Genomic DNA, 21,448 nt, shown 5'->3' with positions numbered 1-21,448 from the left:
CATATGATGAAAGTCAGCAGTTCAGCACCACGGAACATAGGCCGATAGGCGGGTGCGTGGGTCATAAGCAAGCTGAGCAAGTGCTAGCTTGTTGCCTAAGAAAATAAATATGCCGTGATTTACTTGTTTTCATGCTTTATAAGTAATTTTTGGTGGACATAGAGATTCCCTCTATCCTCTTCGGCTCTTCCTCAAATCCTCAATATAAAACCATTTATGTCTCAACTAGTCAACTCTCAACCCTGGTAGGTCAACCATCCATTGATTAAAACAAAGAAAGAACTCACATCGTCTACAATCCAGATGACACTCTCTCTAGACGTACTGAACCCATATCCCTGTGGCCATGTTAACTACTACTACTCTAAATGATCGTATATACATATTTCTTTTCAAACCAACTAATCTTTTCAAACCTGTTAGCTAAGGTTTCGATATATAAATGTCAATAATCTCATCCTTACGCTCCATTGGCAAACGAGGGTTCCACATTGGCGTAAATGTTGTTGTTGGGCAAAACCAACCATGCAACTATGCCGAGAAACAACTTAGCGCATGCAACAAGAGGTCGTACGTAACTACGTATACCAGAAAAAAAGAGCGTAACGACTAACGAGGAATAATAGAGATGTAGGCATGAAAAACAGACATGATTGTAGGAAGAATATTCGGGCTTGGTTGGTGATTAGGGTTCGGGAAGTATGAATAGCCGTCCCCATGTTTGGTTTAGTGGGTGTTTGGTTCTCATTTTTTCAAAAAAGTATTTTTTCTTAAAAAACACTTTTATGAAAAAGTATTTATTCTAAAAGACGCTTTTTCAATAAACATGTTTTGGTTAAACATACGACATTTTCAGCAGTTCAGCACCAAAACATAGGCTATTTTATCAAATCATAAGCAAGCTGAGCAAGTGCTAGCTTGTTGCACTATGTTTATGCCGATATATTTTTTGGCATGCTTTATAAGTAATTTTTGGTGGACATAGATAAATCACTAAAGTCTCAAAAAAACATCCTAGTTAATTTACCTTTATTAAAAAGTGTTTCCTTCAAAGAAAAAAATAGTTTTTTTTAACTAAACCATCCATTGATTAAAACAAAGAACCCATATTCCAGATGACACTGACGCCCCATAAAAAAATGATCAAGTTTTACCTAATTATCATAAAACAAGTTTTTGGGATCAAAAAGTGTTTTTGGATGAAAACTATTTTTTTTTTTTATGCCGAAAACCAAACACATTTATTTTTTCAAAAAATGTTTTTTCACTAATAAACACTTTTTAGCAATAAATAAATAGGATCCAAACACCCCCTTAGACTTTAGGATTTTAAGGTTTTCTCCAAAGCATATTACAAAATCCAAAGTAGGCTTAACGTTGCGGAAATTATATTTGTGGATTTTAAAAACCTTTATTAGATATTAAACTAGATTTTGGACCCGGGCAAACGCCCTCGATCTATTAAATATTTTGTCTGCTAAAAAAGTTTTACAAAATGTTTGATACAAATTTTCGAATCAGAATATATTTTTATTGAAAATCAACTAAAATACGTTAATGAGCAGCGATTATGGTGTATAAGTACTTAAAAACTAAGGGATCAAATTGAGATAGCATCTTCACTTTGTAGTTTATGATATTAATCCGTAATTTTCAAATAAAATTATCTTAAATTTGATCTAGCTTGTATAATAGTTTTCTTAGATTTATGGTGATTTAGCGGCAAATTTTTAAATCATAATATATTTTTGTTAAAAATAAACCGAAATACGTTAATGAGCAGCGAATTATAGTATATAAGCACTTGGAAACTAAGAGATCAAATTGAGATAGTCTCTTCACTTCGTGGTTTAGGATATTAATCCGTAATTTTCAAATAGAATTATATATATTAAACTCGATCTAGATTATATAATAGTTTTCTTAGATTTATGGTGATTTAACGGTAAACTATCACCGCTCGATTTACATACTAATGTGTATAAATCACTTAAATATCTATCAAATCGCTAATTAAAACAGATTGATTGTTTATATATCATATTCTCAAAGAATACACTGCTCCAACTTGAAAAGATTTATCACATGGACGTGTTCTACGATGAATTGATGAATACAAAAATATCTCTTTTAAGAAAATGCGTTCACCTACTTAGAATACTCCCCCAAGTATTTTCTCTTTTTCTAGGTGATTATTTGTATACATGCAAAATATATTTATTCAATTCCAACATGAATAGCAGAGAAGATCATGTCGTTATATGTCTTTTGTCAATGAGAACATGTCAAATTGTTAACGTAAGATTGGGTGGGTAAAATGAGTAATGACTATTAATTTTCAGATTTGAACAATCTAATAATCAAATGGATGGAAAAATAGTGTGCCTTTCAAATAACATTCTCTTTTCAAACTTAAAGCTTCTAACACACACCTTGAACTTATACTAAAATGCTTAAATATTCCATCTTATTCCACATTTTTTCTTATTTTTTATAGTAGATTTATCTATTCTCAATGTTTATGCAAGCACATTGCAAAACAAAGTTTGGATGAAGAAATAATACCACAAAGTTCTTCCAATATTGCACTAATGTTGCAAGGGTTAAGTTTGATGACATCAATAAAGTGCCACAAAAATAAGTATAACAATAATTCACACAAACACTCTTCACTCTTTTGGACTAAAGAATTATCATCCACCAATTATCAGTAGAACACTCGTAATAATTTTTAAGCTTCGATATATTTTATTCCAAAATTATTAAAATTTCTACAACCAAAAAATGTTTAGTTGTGGCTTTATTTGCAACCAAAGTTTGTTGCGTATCGAATAAAGGTTGTTGAGCTATTACAAGTTCAACTATTATTCCATCACTTTGAAATGTTCATCACAATGCAAATTCAATAATAGTTTTCTTATGCAATACCAAAAGTAGCTCATATAGGACATCATATTATTATACAACTTGGCAAAATCCTACTTCATAATGATATGAACATTCTATAAGCATCCACACCCATTTATGAAGTTAGAGAGGTAAAACATACTTGGCAGGATCCTACTCCATTATATGGACATTCTATAAGCATCCTGCCCATATCTTTTAACACTATCACATCTTCCTGCACTCAAAATGAGCACAAATTTTTGAAATATATAAGAATTTGATTAAATATATAAGAATTTGAACACTAAAAGTATTTTATTCGTAATAGGAAATAACCTTTTACAAATCACTTATTTTTTAGCAAATTTTTTTTTTATTTGATATATATAAGAATACAAATATATAAGAATTGGAAATACACTCAAACTCTCCAAATATAAGAAATAGAAATACACTCAAACTCTCCAACGAGGTTTCATGTACGTGAGATTGTTGGCTAGTAGAAAAGACTATCTTTCATATTAGAGTGTCACATAGGAAAGAGAAAATGATATCTCTCATATTAGAGTGCAACATAGGAGAGAGAAAAATCTCTTTTAGAGATCTCTGCTTTAGTATCTAGACTAGGTATTATACTCAGGCATATGGCCGGGCTCTTTTATGAAATTTTCATTTTCAGCATTCTGTAATAGGAGTAAGTGTATTATCATGTAATTTAACTAATTAAGAAATTATTGTGTAATAAATCACAAACATGCAATAAATTTAAGCATATATTTGCATGCTTGATAAGTTCAAAACTTCACAATCTATAACCCAATTATTGCCCATAAAATAAGTAATAGTTCTATTAAAATTTATTCTACTCATCATCATCACTAATATTGATTATCTTAACAATTTCATCACTTTTCATGTTAACATTAGCAAATGATGTTTGTAATTCTCTATTTTTTTGTCCAACATGCATGATATCGACATGCAGTTCTTGATTTATTTCATGAAACTGTTCATTGGCTTCTTGAAGTTGTATGATTTTTTTGTAGCTTCTTCATTAATCTGATGCAGACAATTGATTTCGCTCATTGCTTCTTTAAGTTGTTGTCGTATATGGCTAAGTTCTTTGAAGTTGAAATCTCTGATGTGAGAGCAGCCTGTGCAGCTTGATTTTCAGCTATATTTTGTGTTTCTTCCAGCATTCCATAACATGTTTGCAGTGTTGATGAATTATCATAGTCGTCACAATCTTCTTTAAATATTCCTTTTAGAATAGGAACATCTATAGTCACATTAGATCCAAATCTATTACCTATAATTTCCGTTTTGTAAAATGGTGATGTATAAATTTCATTATGCAACAGTATTTGATTCAATATTGCTTTTCTTGAAATAGGAAATATTTTATCATGATCCATTTTGCTGCACAAAAAACTAAACATAATTAGTACGTTAAATTGTGAATAAGTTTATATACGTGTTGGCATAATACCTACTATCGTGCCGATTCAATATTCCGGATATGGCATTTACCGATATATTTGTTAATTATATTTTCTAAAGTAATATGCCAAGAAATATCGTGAGTTCCACATAGCAATATTTTTTTAATATTCAACAATGATAATAATTAGTATGCGAATTCCATGTACGTGTAATCCAAATTCCACATAATTAGAAACACGTACACGATATTAAAGAAATATTGTGAGTTCCACATAGCGATATTTCTTTAATATTCAACAATTCATAAACACGCGACATGCTTGGCACTTTGGCAGTACCACAATATTTTTGGTTTTGGTTGATCATCCGCAGCATTGCCTTTAGATTTTTAACGTACTTTTCAATCCAGTTAATGATAATTTCATCAAGCAATGCTACAACTTTGAGTATGATAAATATACTCAAAATTTGGAAATGAAGAATTGAAGAACTCAAATTTAATTAATTAATTAACAAAATGGCATATAGGCAGTAACCATGCAAGCTAAGCTCACATGTTTTTGTATTTCTGTATAATTGACACAAAAAGGTAATAAGGACATAGAGACAAAAGTCTCTATTGACTTAGAGGCTAAAGTTCGAAGTTCAAAGTCCAAATGAAAATAAATAATTAGCCACTTTGGCTGATGTTAATATTAATTAATATATAGTTGATTAGGAAGTTCAACTAAAATTGAATAAATTAGATTCGTCAGTAAGACAAAAGGAGAGACATCTAGAAAATACTTGTCATAACCTTTCCAAAGTATTCACCTCGACATAAATTGTCCATGAGTTAATCTTAAATACCCGAGCTACAATTAATGGGTCATCTTGTGGTTTTAGCCCTACTAAGGTGGTGAATTCTTCCATCTATGGCCATTTAGAATTATAAGTAAATGTGATGAAAAAATATGGTGATCCTGCATATCTACAAATAGCAATTGCATCTTGATAGCTTTGATCCATATATCTTGAACTTCCTGTAAATGAAGAAGGTAGAACTAATATTTTTCCAACTGAAGCTGGTGTTGTGTCTCAGACAACAACTGCATCTTGGAGACCTTAATACAATTCTGATATGATCTTTTTCTAGTTATCACGTACCCAACATAGACGGAGCTCCACCACACTTGTTTTTGCATCAACTACTAATTGGCTCAAAAGACGTCCACCTCTCATCATCAGTGTTTGTCCTTCATTTTTTCTATGTTGAAGCCTGTAAGCATAGAATTCTCTAATGCTTATTGTATTGCGTTTTGTCAGCTTACCTCCACGTACATTATTTTTTAAAATTTGCAAATGGAAACCGTCTTCTCCAAATGGAAACAAAATAGGATACTACATAACCATAAAGCTTGGTTGTAACTCATTCATCCTTTTTAAACCTTATGATCTTTTCTTGACAATTACGTCTCTACCTTTATTATTTTCATGTCCGTCTCCAACAATTAATCCAACAACTTCTGCTGCCTCTGGTATGTTGTACTGCCTTGCATCCTTGTTTCGTGTTCCAATGATTCTCAAGCGCACGTGGATCAAATCAGACTCTCATAATCTTTCTCTTGTTGTTCTAATAGATTTTATCAGATTATTCTCAACATTGAACATTTTTATCAATCCGTCAACAAATTTTTTATCTATGTTTTTTGGATATTATTTTTCTTTTCTTTTCAAAAAATCCACTCGATTTTGAACTTCGTTTTCTGTATCATGTATATGTAACTAAGCAAATCTTGGCTTCTGGCCTGGCATTAGCAGTAAAGAACCTATCTTATGATGATTTTGTTCGGTCAATTTGAAAACATAGGGTCCACGACCTTTTTTGTTTATATCCTTGTATATTTTCCCGCCTATAGATGTCATAGCAAACGTCGTATTGTATGACCGTATGTTTTCTATGAATTTTCTTGATCTAGGTCCCCCATTGTAGTCCATGAGCTGCTTTAGAAAACTCGACGGTTATTTTAGTAATGACAATTTTACCTTCCCTTGTTGGCAACAGATGATGAACTTTGGATTCTTGGATCTCCTATATTTTGTGTTCCTCTCCTCATACCAAAGTATAGCACCACAGTGAGAGCAGACGCTTGAAGGTCCTCCAAAATTCCACTGCGTAGAAAATTTTCCTAAAATGAAAATGCACACATGTTAATAATATAAATTAATTTAGCAAAACAATAATACAATTAGAACTTACTATTGGTGACAACTTTGTCTTGATTGTTCTGTTGATCCGTAAACATCTCGTCTGCTAAATTGCCATCGTCTGTAGCATTAATAATGTGTTAACAAATGATTTTGTGATATACATTAAGAAATGTATTAATAAGATATTAACAATTGTATCATAATCAATTTCCATATGATCGTCGCTTGCCAAGGTTGTGGCATTCGTGTATACAGTCGAAACCTCTTTGTGACCTTTGTGTATTGCAAGAGCTAATATCTGGACATATAGATGAGTAAAGTAAGAATCCAAAAAGTTTTATTTCATAAATATATTATCATATTTTCAATATTGTACCTGATTGATATTGAGAAAGATTTGCATATTGAGTCTGCTGGAATAGTGACGATGAGATTGGATGTGATGGCTGGACATTGTTATATCCAATTGTTGCACACATAATGATGTAAGTAACTTCTCATAAACATATGTAAATATAATATAAATATGAATATTTTTTACCTGGTGAATGTTGAACACAAGGAAAGTACTGGTATTGTGAATGTTAAATCATAGGTGATGATTGCACGTTGCTATTGTACTGAAAAGATAATGGATACGAAGGAAAGAATCCATGTGCTTGTGATGTTGAATGTTGAACATAAGGAAAGTACTGGTATTGTGAATGTGAAATCACAGGGGATGATTGCACGTTGCTATTGTACTGAAAGATAGTGGATATGAAGAAAAGTATCCATGTGCTTGTGTTGTTGAGATAAAGATATATTAGTTCATGTGCTTGTGCTTGTGCTTGTGCTTGTGATGTTGAGATAAATGAATGTGATAAGAATTACCAAATGCTAGACCAGGCAAGTGAGTTTTTTCTTGGTGTGTTATGCATTCTTCTTCTGTGTGTATGGTTTCCCTTTGCTCTCAACTTAAACATTCTTTCTATGAGTGCTTGTTTTGCCTTCAGTTTTTTGAAGATATCCATTTAGTTCTGCACTGTAAAATATATTAGTCAATAAAATAAATATATACAAACTAATATAGCATGCTCTATGCAGGATGGTTGGCTCCTCGTGCTACATATTATGAATGTTATTGTGCTATGAATAATGGAGATCAGCTTATGAAGACCTCACAATCTAATATATAAGGAGTAAGCAACCAAAACTCGTGAGATGAAGCACTCGAGAGATGGAGGAAGCTTTGTGGATTTGTTAAGAATCCTAAGCGTAGGTTTCGCTTCACTGCCAACCTTTCCAAATAACGTTATGAAGCTCAGGCTATGCGACAAACCAATCAGGTTGTTACATTTCTTACCTTGTCTCGTTTGTAAAATTTGTGCATGTTGATTTTTTCTCCTCCAGAACTTTCTCTACATAAGGTTCCAAGATCAATATGTGTCAAATACATAGGAGATAGTCACAATCTATATCTTGAATATGATGATCAGAATCCTAGAATAAATGCGAGACCCAACTTTGAGTTAAGTTATTTGGTAATTTAAGTCGTCCTCCAAATTGTCAATTTTGTGCATAATATCTTCCTTGATCTAATCCATGACGTCTATTATATAGGATGGACGTAGAAGAACCAGAAATAAGCGCTAAAAGCTAAGTTAACTAAGATAGAAATGAAATTGAGATTAATATTGTTCCATTATTTATTTTTTCACAGGTAAGTCTGTTCCATTATTTATTTTCAAGCTCAAAGAAAGAATTGAGATGAAAGAGGAGAAAGAGTAAACCCTCCTTTCAGGGCTTGGTATCAACCATGTGGTAAGGTCTTTGAGCCTCCATCGACTTCAAAGCCTACCTCAATGAGGCAGCCTTGAAGGAAGGCTAGAAGGGAGTACTGTTTAGCCAAGTAGCTGCTAAGAAAGCAATAAGTTCGCTTTTCAGTTAGAATCGAAGCTGCGGATAGATCAACATATAAGATAGTTTATTTTTTCACAGGTAAGTCTGTTCCATTATTATTTTTTCAGGCTCAAAGAAAGAATTGAGATGAAATAGGAGAAAAAGTAAACCCTCCTTTCAGGGCTTGGTATCAACCATGTGGTAAGGTCTTCGAGCCTCCACCGACTTCGAAGCCTACGAAGATGAGGCAGCCTTGAAGAAAGGCTAGAAGGGAGTATTGTTTAGCCAAGTAGCTGCTAAGAAAGCAATCAGTTCGATTTTCGGCTGGAATCGAAGCTGCGGATAGATCAGCAGTTAATTTGTGCAAATGAACAAAGTTGTGCACATGCAATACATATAGTAATCTATAACTATCTATCTCACTACAAATTTTGGGATGTGCAGTTTTGAAGAGCAAAAATGAAGATCATAGTGGTCCATCCACATCAAGTAGTTCACAAATGGAAGAAGAAGAAGTGGGAGAAGAAAACTCGAGAATCAAACAGGTAGCTATGACAGTATCGACAGCAGATGAACCAACCTTACATTTTGAATATACTATGGGTACTTGGAACATTATCTTGTGTTCTGCTCTCTTTCTGAACCAAATTTTCTGGTACATAAAAGAGCCTTTAACCATCACAGCTATATCAGCTCAAATTGTCGTGGTACCACTTGGATATTTAATGGCTTCAACAATAGTTAACTGCAGTGACGCAATGAGGTATTTAATATTACTTTGATAAGTTTAGTGCACTCTGACTTAAGGATGAAATGAAAGTTAATTGCAGTGACGCAAGGAGGTATATAATATTACTCCGATAGACTACAATAAAGACACATTAGCTCCCTTGATCTAATCCAGGACGTCTATTATATAGGATGGACGTAGAAAAATTGGAAATAAAACATAGAAGAAGGTAGATTCGATTGCTAATAGAATTTGTTTCTTATTTGTTCATGCATCGTAGGAAGGAACTTTTGTTTTCCAGAAAGACAGGTTCTCTGTTCGATAAAATTGTTTGCCCATAGGAAGGAACTTTTGTTTTCATGAAAGATAGGTTCTCTGTTTGTTAAAATTGTTCGCTGAGTAATTTCCTATTATAAGTTGTTTTCATACATTCAAAACGATTGAGATTTGTAGTAGTTTCCTTAGTTGCATACAACACTCAGAAACCCACGTTAATACGAATTGGGTTTTCTATTGTCTCATGAAAAGTCCATAGAGTTTTAGTGGAGAGATGAGTCGGGAGACAATTTTAGTAGATCAACGTGGGAGAGCTCTGTTATAAGAAATTGCCACTTAGGATTGTGATTGTCCATATGAGATGTAATCTACTTTAATATAGAGAGAAGTGATAGTAGATATCGCCCGGCTTCAATTTAATAGGCATTTTGTTGAAATGTTGAGAAAACCACTGACATTTGAGGGTTTGCACTTTGATCACGTGGTGCTAAGACTAAACTCAATTGGAGAGCTGGACCAAATAAATAAAATATCAAATCCCAACTCAGAAGTTGACCGACCCGAAACAAAACTTGGCTTTGGAAATCAAATAACACGTCGGAATCGCTTTGGAAACTTGGAACTACTGAACTAAATAAAGTCGAGTATTACCCGCACGCCTTTCGTGTGTGTGGATACTTTCTCTCTCCTCAAAATCTCCACACCAAACCAAACTTGTCCTCAAATCTCAATTTCACAACCATGACTGACGGAGGAGGAGGAGGAGGTCCACCAAACAACAGTGGCGGTCAATTTCTTCTCCAATTACTTCAAAAACCACCCCAAAACCCCAAACCCACTTCTTCATCTCATAATCATCAACTTGATTTTCCTTTCCAATCCAACGGTCATAACAATCCTCCACAACAACCTATTCATCCACCGTGGCTTAATTTTCCTGGATTTCAGTCCCCACCTAATAATAACAATAACAATAACACTCCTTGGGGTTTAGCGGGTTTACCACCTCCACCTAATTTGCATTTCCATGCAAACCAACAACACCAACCTCCAATTTTCGCAGACGACTTTCAAAGGTTAGGATTGTTAGGTGGTAATAATAATAATAATAATGGGAGAATGGTGGGGTTTGAGCCTTTGCCGCCACAACAAAAGGATATGCAGAATGGGGGGTTGATGTTTGGGTCAGTGCCAAGTGATTTTAGTGTTTTGAATGGAAGTCGAGTAGAAGTTGATAGAAGGAATGTGGTACAGTCACAGTTTGGTGTTCAGAGAACGGGACCAAGTGCAAGTTCGGATATTTGGTCTAATCGGATTAGGGAATTCGATCACGGGTTGAATTCTAACGGTCGTGGTCAGTGGAATAATTTACCAAATCATGAGCAAGGGGGAGGTAGAGTAGGAGGGAGAGAGATACAACAACAACAACCACACCAACTACAACATGGGCGTGGGGCATGGACATTCGGAGCAAAGGAATGCGCCACCTGGTTTTCATAAAAACCCAAAAGGATTAGAGCAGAGGGGTTCTAATTCTATGAGTGCTAGGAAAGAATTTGAACGCAATGTGGGTAAGGTAGAGGACAGTAGGCACAAAATGAATCACTTTGTAAATCATTCTTATAACAAACATGAGACAGTGAGAAGTACATCACCTAATCGTCATGGAGTTCAAGGTGATGCGTCTTTGAGAATGCGGCTTAGTGGACAGCTTGATCGTCCAAGTCCTCCGGTGGGAAGTAAACTGCATTCTGTTCCAGCCTTGGATATTGAAGAATCTTTAGCTACATTGCATGGTCAGGGTGTTGAAGAAGATGGTAGAGGAAATTTCAGAAGGCATGAGAATAGAAGTAGGGATGAGGCAGGTAGTCCAACCAATCAAATGATTGGTCGTCGTGGACAAGATGATTTGGCCGAACAGTTAATGAACTCTGTTAGGCTTAAAGATGAACCTGAAAAGAATAACAGTGGGCAGTTTAACAATTCTTATGATAAGGTTAGCCCTGTTTCCTTTTTTACCATTTGTTGTTTATCTCCTATAGTCCTATGCAATGGTTAGTCACACTTTATTTCGTACTAGTTGATGCCCGTGCCAGACGGCACTCATGACACATTGAACCACCACCAGTAATGGCAAATACAATCTAATTTTACCATCAAGAGATCCAACCACAATTGAACCACCACTAGTAATGGCAAAACACTGAAAGTTCGTCCCTCTAGAAAACTGATGTCCTTGAGTCCAATTCAAGACGGATGTATTCTCACTTGCGAGATTCTGAATCATATATTTTCGATCACGCTTATCCCACCTACAAATCCTATTATCATCCAAACCCAAGAATGTCGATGCCAAAGGGTCCAACTGAGACTCCTTACTATTGTTAGTTATATCTCTCATTGTAATATCAGTCCCCTCTTTCTTAAACTTCCATTCCAAAACTATCCTCTTCGTTTCAATATCAAGCTGATGAAGCCCAGTCGAACGAGAACTAACCTCACTCGTAGTCGAGTTCATATGCAGCATATTAGTCTCAGCCCTCATAAGAAGAGCTTTTTTCGGTGTCGAAACCGAATGGCCAAAATGTGAACCAAATCTAGAACTCCCATTATCAAACTTCACATAAACACCCTTCCCTTGAATCCCATCACTAAAATTCTTAACAACCTCAACACCAGAACCACCAACCAAAAAACTATTTTCCAAAGCACCCAATGCCAAACTCTGTATTCCTCCTCCATGTGCTGCCTCCTCAAAATCCTCCATCAAATTCTGAGTAGCCTCACCAACCCACCCCCATCTTCTACACCCTCCCAAATCGAAAATCATCCGCCGCCTCCCCCTTTGCCCACCTTATAAAGTCCTTCCCATAAACCTTAACCTTATTAGCCTCATTAGCTACAACCCCTTAAACATTCTCAAACAAATAGTCCTGAAACTTTGTAACAAAGCTTGGATACCAGGAGGTGTTTTTTTGTTTGAGGGCAAAATTTTATATTTCCAGTGAGTGAAAAAAAGGAGTGCCCAAAAAAAAACAAAATTAATGCTGGGCTCTAACTCAAACCCGCGACTTGGTGTGAGAAAAGCTCGTAAAAATGAAATGGGATTCGTTCCCGTTAATGTCATATTCCAACAATTAAATTCGAATTCTTATCTCGAGGATGATCAGCCTCACAGCAGTCGTTAGATTGTGCTAGAAATGATCCGGACCGTCCTTTATTATAATTTTGTCTTGTAGTGGAAAAAAAAATCCTATCTTATTATATAGATATGGAACACTGATAAATGTTTGTAATTACATGTTTATACGTCACATTCACATTCACATTCACATTCACATTCATATGTTTGACATTAGAAATGCCTCATTAACCATTAGTACTAGATTACCAGTGCACAATAGTTGGAGAAGGATGATCCCCCATCAAAACCTTGAGTTTATTGAAGAAAGTAGCAATGAAACAGGTATACTACCAAACCTGATGTAAGTATTAGAAAATACTCAAAATAGAAACACAATATAACAAAAAAGAAAAAGAAAGAGGCAAAGATTTAAAAATATACAATATAAAAAAAATAAGCAAAAAGTAGTATTATATCGCTTTGTTGAAAAATATTTATTTCTTTTAATGAAGTTCAGTAACATATTAAACACTTAGAAGTATCTTTTGGAGATGCACTAGTTGAGCATTAAAAGCTTAAAAAGATAATCAGTTCAAATTGGAGCACTTCGATAAATGTAGTTATATTTCATTATTCATTCTGGAATTGTCTAAGATTGAGCTAGTCCTTACATTATCTCCATGTAAGAAGAGAATGTTCCATCATTACTATTATACGCTAATTTGGACGTCGGAGTCAAAAGCTGCAGCATTTTGATAGAAGAGGAAACAAAAACAACAAGAGTAATTAATTTCTCTCTGCGCTGTGCATGAATTTTGTCTTATTGGAGCACCAGTGTTTCATGTATGTTAGTATGTGTGCCGTATCCATTCATGAATATGCTGAAAGTATGCAAAAGAAGCATCGATGGGGGAAGAGATCTCCACAAAACATCCAGATCTCAATGTAGGTGTCAATCTCAACTAATCTTCGATCCTGACAGTTGACTTTATTATATAGGTGTTCAAAAGTGACATTAGGAAATCATATCAGTTACTAGCACCTTGAGATGGAATCTTAGTTGTACTACTGCTTCGTAGACTGTCTTTAGGTCGTGAGGGTGTAGACTAGATAGAGGTTTCGGGTGATCTCAATAAGACAAGAAGGGCGATGGAAGTTGCTCCCACTTGTGGCCAAAAGAAGTGGCTAAGTATTTGTTGGTTGTTGTCAATCTAACTTCAATTTGTGTCGGAAGAGGCTCTTTGGTTTTATTAGTCTTCGCTAACATGCCTGTAGTAATTTTGTATGTATTTTTCTATATTTTTTTTAAAAATTCGAGCTTGCTTATCAGGACCTTGGATCTGACGTGTCAAGGGAATTCCGTGGCCGACGGGTGAGGAACCGTAAAAGACTTGTTGACTGTCGCAGTGATATAGATAGATGGAATGCTCCTTTTCTTGCAATTTATGAATCTTTAGTACCCGCAGAGGAAGAAAAGGCAAAGCAGAAGCAACTATTAGCATCATTGGAGAAGCTGGTCAATAAGGAATGGCCAAGAGCTCAGCTGTATCTCTATGGATCGTGTGCTAATGCATTTGGTGTTTCCAATAGTGACATTGATGTTTGCCTTGCAATTGAGGACACAGATATAAACAAATCTGAGATTTTACTGAAATTAGCAGAGATTTTGCAGGCAGATAATCTTCAGGATGTACAGGTGAATTTTGGCTTGGCCTATGAAACTATCATCTATATGTTTTCTTGTATATAAATGAAATGTTTTATTCAGTAAGGGGGACAGTAGGATTTGGATGTCTTTTACTAATTGATGTTAGTCAAAGTTATTGTTAACAATTTTATTGTCATCTATATTTTTTTTTCTTGTACAGACCTAAGATTATCTAATAGTATTGGATGGAAAAATTTGTAGAAGTTGGTTGGTGTCCATCTCTTTTGATGTCTATGATATCTCCATAAGATTCAAAAGTCATTTAAAAACTTGCTGGATTATGGTCTGCATGATTGTGCATTGTGCCTTATCATGATTGTGCATTGGTCTTTCCTTCAAGTTCCGCTTTCTTTTGATTTTGTGGAGGACCGGGCTGGGGTTTAGGGAGAGACGGATGATTCTCTATAGTCAGTGTGTTTTCTTGTTTTTAAGGGATGAGTGGGTGAGTGACTAAATGAACAAAGAAATTAGCAGAGCAGAAAATGAAAGATAATGACTAGAAGAGATAAAATACGGATTTTAGCCATGCCTCTTTCCTCTATAGCCTAAGTGTTGAATTTAATCTTACATAACAAGAATGTAAAGCATGTAAATGTGTCTTATTTTCTTTTTAGAATGTCCGGGTAGTAAGTACGTAAAATTGTATTGTTGTTAATGGAGAGGAAAGAGAAAAAGAGGATACGGCCTTGTATCACCTCAATATATATATGGAAAATAAGAATTTACAATAATAGAAAGTTCCTAAAATATGGGGGCCCCCAATGGGCCATCTCCACACAACAAAAGTAGCATTGTGGGACATCTATCTCGGGGCAGACTGGATTATATTTGGTGCTTAAAGTCTGAACTCACTGACCATACTAGTGATGTCTCAAAATAAAGAATAAAAGAAATTAGAGTATGTAGTAGTTTGTGTGTTTTGACGGTGAAGTTTATTTCATATCCTTGCATTTGTAGTCTTCATTAATAGATACTAAGTTTAGTATTACGTGTCGTGTTGTCATTGTTCTGTACTTGATCCTTGTTATGACGTTTTTTTCACTGGCTACAGGCACTGACACGTGCTAGAGTTCCCATAGTGAAGCTTAAGGATCCAGTAACTGGGATCTCCTGTGATATATGCATAAATAATGTTCTCGCTGTTGTTAACACAAAGCTTCTGCGAGATTATGCAGAAATAGATGGTAGACTACGAGAGTTGGCTTTTATTGTGAAACACTGGGCCAAGAAAAGAGGAGTCAATGTTACATATCAAGGAACACTATCTAGTTATGCGTAAGTATTGTAAGAGCTAATAGTCTCATAAATTACCCTTTAATGAGAATAAGCTCTAGTATTGTGCGGCCATTTCCAGAATTGTTTCTACTCTAATAAGCTAATACTTACTATTTTCAGGTACGTTCTGATGTGCATTCATTTCTTACAACAACGTAAACCTGCTATTCTCCCATGTTTACAGGTATGAAATTATTTCTTTTTCTTTTTAAGGCATGGGGTGGGTTTCTGCTCTATTTGCTCTTTTGTGTTGGCTTAAATTGGATGCAGATTATATAAAAAATTGTAAAGATACAGCTGCCTTATGTTTTATAACTTTTATGTGTAACTGTATTAGGACTATGGATTTATCATACATGTTTAAATTGTTTCCTCTAAATGTTCGGAAATATGTGCAGTCACTTGACTGTTTTTATGTGGCTTAGTTATTTTGCTATAAATTCATTATAATGTCTTTCTTTAGTAGCTTTGGGTGTGTAACCTTTCAGCCAAACTGAAACTTTCAAATGAGTATGTCGTTGAAATCAATATATGAAATTGGTTCAAAGTAAAAAATACCCAGCAATAGACAATATGTTTCATGATACCCTAGATTCGAAGAGTGACTTGATTTTGGTTTGCATAGTGATGTTGTAATATCACTTGATTTTTTTTTTCCATAAATATCTTCTCAGGGTATTTTAGTTATTGTCTAACTAACTTGGATTAATGCAATGATCAAGCGAATACTGAATTTTCTTCATTCAAACAAATTAAACGAGCATATCTTCTCTTTGCCTAACTGTTTATATACACTTGAATGCAGATTAGAGAATGCCTTTCAGTTTATATGTTCTTGGAATTGTACTTGTGAAAACTAATGGAGTGGCATGGGCATTACATGTGACATATTTTTCCGAAAATAATATAGGTTATAGCCTGAGCATATACTAAGGATTGCTTTTGAGAATTTTATAATTCAGAGGTACTAATATAGTGGGTTCTGAATGATACTTTCAATGGAGAGTAAAGTACACATCTAGGACAATATTATCCGGCAAAAGTATAAGTTATAAAAAGTGGAGCACTAAGGTCTGTCAAGAATGTTATTTCAAGTAATCAAATTATTAGTTTGTAATACCTTGATTTCCTTGACGTCAGATTATTTTCACAGCTATAGTTGGCTTTGTTTCTGCCTTTCTGGTCATTTACTCTGTTTTGGTTATCATTTTACTTTCACTATTTCTCCATGAAGCCTGGGCATTGCTTCTGGTTCTTACAAGTCTTAGTTTTATGTCAGTCCTATGTTATATCATAACCTATCCCATCATGAAGTTTTAGTGAGTCTACTAGTCTTTGGGATTTACTTCAAATAAGAAGAAGAATAATAAAATTTAGAGAAGAAAAAGGGGAGGATATTACAAGTCTTTTTGCTTATTCCTTTTTATATGAAAGTAGAAGTTTTTGCTCCATTTGGCATTGGTTAAATCTTCAAAAAGAGGTTTTTTCTTTGATTTCATAGTTTAGGCCAAGATATACAATCTTCATGGTTTACGTCAAACTGCTGGATTTACACTATTTACATCTTACTTAGTAGTGGAGAATACTGAAAAAAAAACTCTTATTTAGTAGTGGAGAATACTGAAACATGGCAGCCTGTATTACACTATTTACATCTTAGAGACGTGCTAGTTCACATTTATTTTTCATTTCAATCCATTAAGGTTTTGATATATTATTGGTCAACTCATCCTGCCATTCTTTTGCCAGGGGATGGAGGCAACATATGTTGTAACTGTAGATGATATTGAATGTGCTTATTTTGATCAAGTTCAGAAACTTCGTGAATTTGGAGCAAAAAACACGGAAAGTATTGCTAAATTGGTGTGGGCATTCTTTGATTATTGGGCACATCTTCATGATTATGCAAATGCTGTAATATCTGTTCGGACAGGAAGCATAATAAGGTTAGTAATATATCTATCAATTAATAGTTTGATAGTCCGTTACATTTTTGAACTTGATCTATAGCTTGTCTAGCTGACCTACTGAAGTTCTTGAACCAATTGCAAGATTCAGGATCTCCATGCTGCCAAAAGTATTGGGAGTCCTAGTGAGTGATACATATCTAGAAAGGAACACAGATATTTATAAGAAGCTTTAATTTGCTGAATTTATTGTTGGATTATATCAAAGGACTCTGATATTGAGTGTTACTCACAGGCCTTAGCAAAAAATACCGTTGGTATTTTAACTAGCCTACTCTTTGTCAATGCATGAATAACATGTCATTGGTAACGATACCATTGTTGGACATAATATTGGCTGGGATTTATGGTTGGATAGGGCGTGAGTTAAGGCCTTTGCGAACTTAGGGGGTGTATATCAGAATGGGCTTCCAAATTGCAGACTTGTGGTGGCCAAGATGAAAGCTGAACTGGTCAACTGTTATGTTGGCTTTGTCTGTGTGAGATTGAGAAAGAGAAGTGGTTATTGGAATAGAACTTCTAATATATGATACTGTTGAGTACGATGTTGAGCTATAAATTAATGGAAAGGGTGCTTTTATTGATCAGAAAAAAAAAGTAGTAATAAGAAAATGAAAAGGAAAGGGGTTGTTTGAAAATTGAGATAGATATACCTGTGTAGTTTGTAGCTCCATTTTAGGTCGAGCTGATGGGCTGCTCAAACTAAATTGGGCGTGAGAAAGTAATTAAGGCTATGTCAGAATCCAAAGAAAGTTTTTGGAGTAATGAGTTCTGGACAGATAAACAAACTACCAACGTGATGTTGTATGTCTTTACAATATCCAAGTCCTACGTTTTGATATTCTAACGCTTGTATTCCCTGTTCATTACTAGTATTCGCAATGATATCCATCTTTGTGCATCTTAAATTACTTTTGAAGCATATTATGAAGTAACAACCTAACAGATGGTAATGCATTGCCAAGAATTCTGATTGTACAGATAGCCAGAGTGCATTTTGTATAGTTTTTGTTATACAGATACATTATTGACTCAGCGGCGTATGCCAGAGCTGTAATTTACCATCATATACAGAATATTGATGTATCTGCTAGCTCTTACAGTACCAGTCAAATGATTCTACATTTTATCTAAATGCCACACATTTATACTTGTCAATGCTTATTGCTGGTCTCATTATGCTGTACTTCATTCATAATAGTTAAGATATAGGGTTTGGATAATAGCCAAAGATAGGGGGTGTAAGTTGGTTCAGGCTTCCATGCTTCTAACTGGTGGCGGACCTGAGCACGTAGGGTTACGTTGTTAAATTCAAATAAACTGTTGGGCTGTGCCTTTAGGCACTAATGACTGTTAGCTTGCCTTTAGCGTCTTGACTTGCTTAACATGACAATTGTGTCTTGGATATTCAATTCTGAATGTGATAATATTCTTTGAGATCATTGGAATGATCTAAAAATATTTGATCTGAACATTAAAAATGGATGTGTAGAGAAAAAGTTTCGAAGTTTTGAATGTGTTGGTCCCATGGCTTTGACCGGTGGCGGACCTGAGCTGTAGGGTTATGCTGTTAAATAGAAATACCCCGAGGGGCCGTGCCTTTAGGCACTTATGACTGTTAGCGTCCATTTAGCATCTTGACTTGCTTAGCATGAGAATTGTGGCTTCGATATTACTTTCTGAATATGATAATATTCTTTGATATCATTTGAAAGATCTAACATTATTTGTTCTGAACAGTAAAAACGGGTGTGTAGATAAACTGTTGTCATATTTCAAAGTTTTGATAAGTCCGTAGGGCTATGTAGTTAAATAGAAGTATTCCATGGACCGTGCCATTAGGCACTAATGATTGTTAGCGAGCCTTCAGCATCTTGACTTGATTAGCATGACAATTGTGTCATCAATATTACTTTCTGAATATGATATTGTTCTTTCATATCATTTGAAAGATCTAAATAAATTTGTTCTAATGATGAAAACCAGATGTGTAGATAAAATTTTTGTGATATTTCGTAGTTTTGAAAGTGTAAGAGTATAATATCACTCTTCTCACTTTAAGGTAGTGCTTTATTCGAGAAGATCTTAGCCACCAATCAGGCTCACAAATTCCGAGATCTTTAATTACCTCTTTTACTACAGTTTTTTTTTTTTAAATTATTTAATTAAAAAAGAGAAGCGTTTGGGGGATTAATACGCTTAACGGAGGACATTGTTTAACAATAATTTGAACTATAAATTAACGGAGGTGTGTGTGAGGGATTGGGGGGATGGGGTTTCAATAGTAAGTACCTGTGAACTGGACTTCAGGTCAACCTGATGGGCATGGTCAAACTCAGTGGAGCTGGTTAATATAAATTTAGTCCTAGATCAAACCTAAAGAAACTTCTGGTCAGGAAGTAAAGTGATTCTGAGTTCCATGGATAGCATGAACTGCGACACATTGATATAGGATGCTGTCTTTGATATACCACAGCATTTATCCCCGCGAGATAGGGTTGTTAGCTAATCACTCCTTAACGGGAACTTTTTCCTCCTTCAAGAAGATTAATTGCACCAAAAACTCTACCATGTAAAACGAGGGCGGCAATACTGTCCCACACCTCTCTGATATTTCAGGGAAATGTGAGTATTTACCCACTAAAAACACTAAAAGTGGCCTAAGTGGGTTCCTGCAGGAATATATCCCCGTGGTGAATTGAATAAACCTATCTTTTTTGTTACTTAATGTCGTATATTGTGATAGCCATATACTTGTATCCTCTTTTTTTCCCTACCAATCCACAGTGATGTGCATCTTTGTGTATCTTATTTACATTGATACCATGTTACGAACTTATGAAGTAGTAAGATGTGCTGAAGTAACTTCTTACACAATAATCAAGCAATGAACGTTTGACTTCTTACTTCACTCACTGTAGGCAGGTTTATATAAATGAAATTGTTATTGTAATAAACATTATTGATATATCTTCTTGTGTTGGATATGCTATGTTTACTGGATATAGATAGTTAACTACTAGTTATCCTATGCCATTTGGGTGCGTCTTGAAAACATTGTAACTGTTGCTGTTTGTTGTCAATGTTGATCACTAATCACATTATGCTTCTCTTCATTTATGCAGCAAGCGAGCTAAGGAATGGACAAGGCGAATTGGGAATGATCGTCATTTAATATGCATAGAGGATCCATTTGAGACATCCCATGATCTTGGTCGAGTTGTTGATAAGTACAGCATAAATACTTTGCGGGAGGAATTTGACCGAGCAGCCAATATAATGCAATATGACCCTGATCCTTGCGTAACACTCTTTGAGCCTTACGTGCCTAGTTGACTTGGATTTTGAGCTTAGTTGTAATTATGCTAGTGGACACACTTTGTAAGTATCTTTATTAGCAATCTCCATTTTTGTTCTCATCTGTTCATATGTGGTAGGTAATGTTCCAACGCGTACATCATGTTATTACAGACTTACAGTGTAAAGAAAGCTGATGTTTGTCAAGTATAACTGGTATCCTCGTCTAGTCGTCGGTCTTATTATAATCCCAGGCTTCCTATTGCAATTTGTATGTGTGAGCGTTGACTGTGGACATGTTCACCAATTGCTGGGAGTGAGGTTCATCTCAATTTAGTTGATAAATGCCTTTTCCTGCTATTTGTTTAATGAGACCTTATCTTACCCCAAACTTTTACATGTCTCTTGGTTCACAATTAAGACCGTGTTTGGTGGACTTGCGTATCGTAAGGAGACGGGATACCAGATTCTTTAATACCAATCATTAGACTTGAGCATTTTTATATTGTGGACTATCATAAGTTCATAACGAAACCATGCGTATAATAAGGAAGGCAGATTATCGACCATCTATCAGTTTGACACTGATTTTTTATATTCGCTTTAGTTTTAATATTCGTTTTTGTGTTTAATACCTCAACCCATGTCATCTGCTGTCGTATGAAACC

The 21,448-nt window shown here is 34.9% G+C and overlaps 1 protein-coding gene across 1 annotated transcript; it reads left to right on the top strand.

The window, feature by feature from the left end:
- Window positions 1–10,025: 10,025 nt before the first annotated feature.
- LOC147513846 (Nucleotidyltransferase family protein) lies at window positions 10,026–21,009 on the top strand. Its single transcript, XM_086597160.1, is given in 7 exon segments — window positions 10,026–10,894; window positions 10,896–11,405; window positions 13,864–14,229; window positions 15,293–15,516; window positions 15,637–15,700; window positions 17,266–17,462; window positions 20,609–21,009. Coding segments are annotated over 7 exon segments (2,316 nt in total). The 5' UTR covers window positions 10,026–10,150; the 3' UTR covers window positions 20,820–21,009.
- The last annotated feature ends 439 nt before the right edge of the window (window positions 21,010–21,448 follow it).

This window comes from Coptis chinensis, chromosome 3 (genome assembly GCF_015680905.1).
Source record: "Coptis chinensis isolate HL-2020 chromosome 3, ASM1568090v1, whole genome shotgun sequence".
In the NCBI taxonomy this organism is placed as follows: Eukaryota; Viridiplantae; Streptophyta; class Magnoliopsida; order Ranunculales; family Ranunculaceae; genus Coptis; species Coptis chinensis.
The sequence above is the reverse complement of the archived record's forward strand: the minus strand, read 5'-3'. Positions and strand labels throughout refer to the sequence as shown.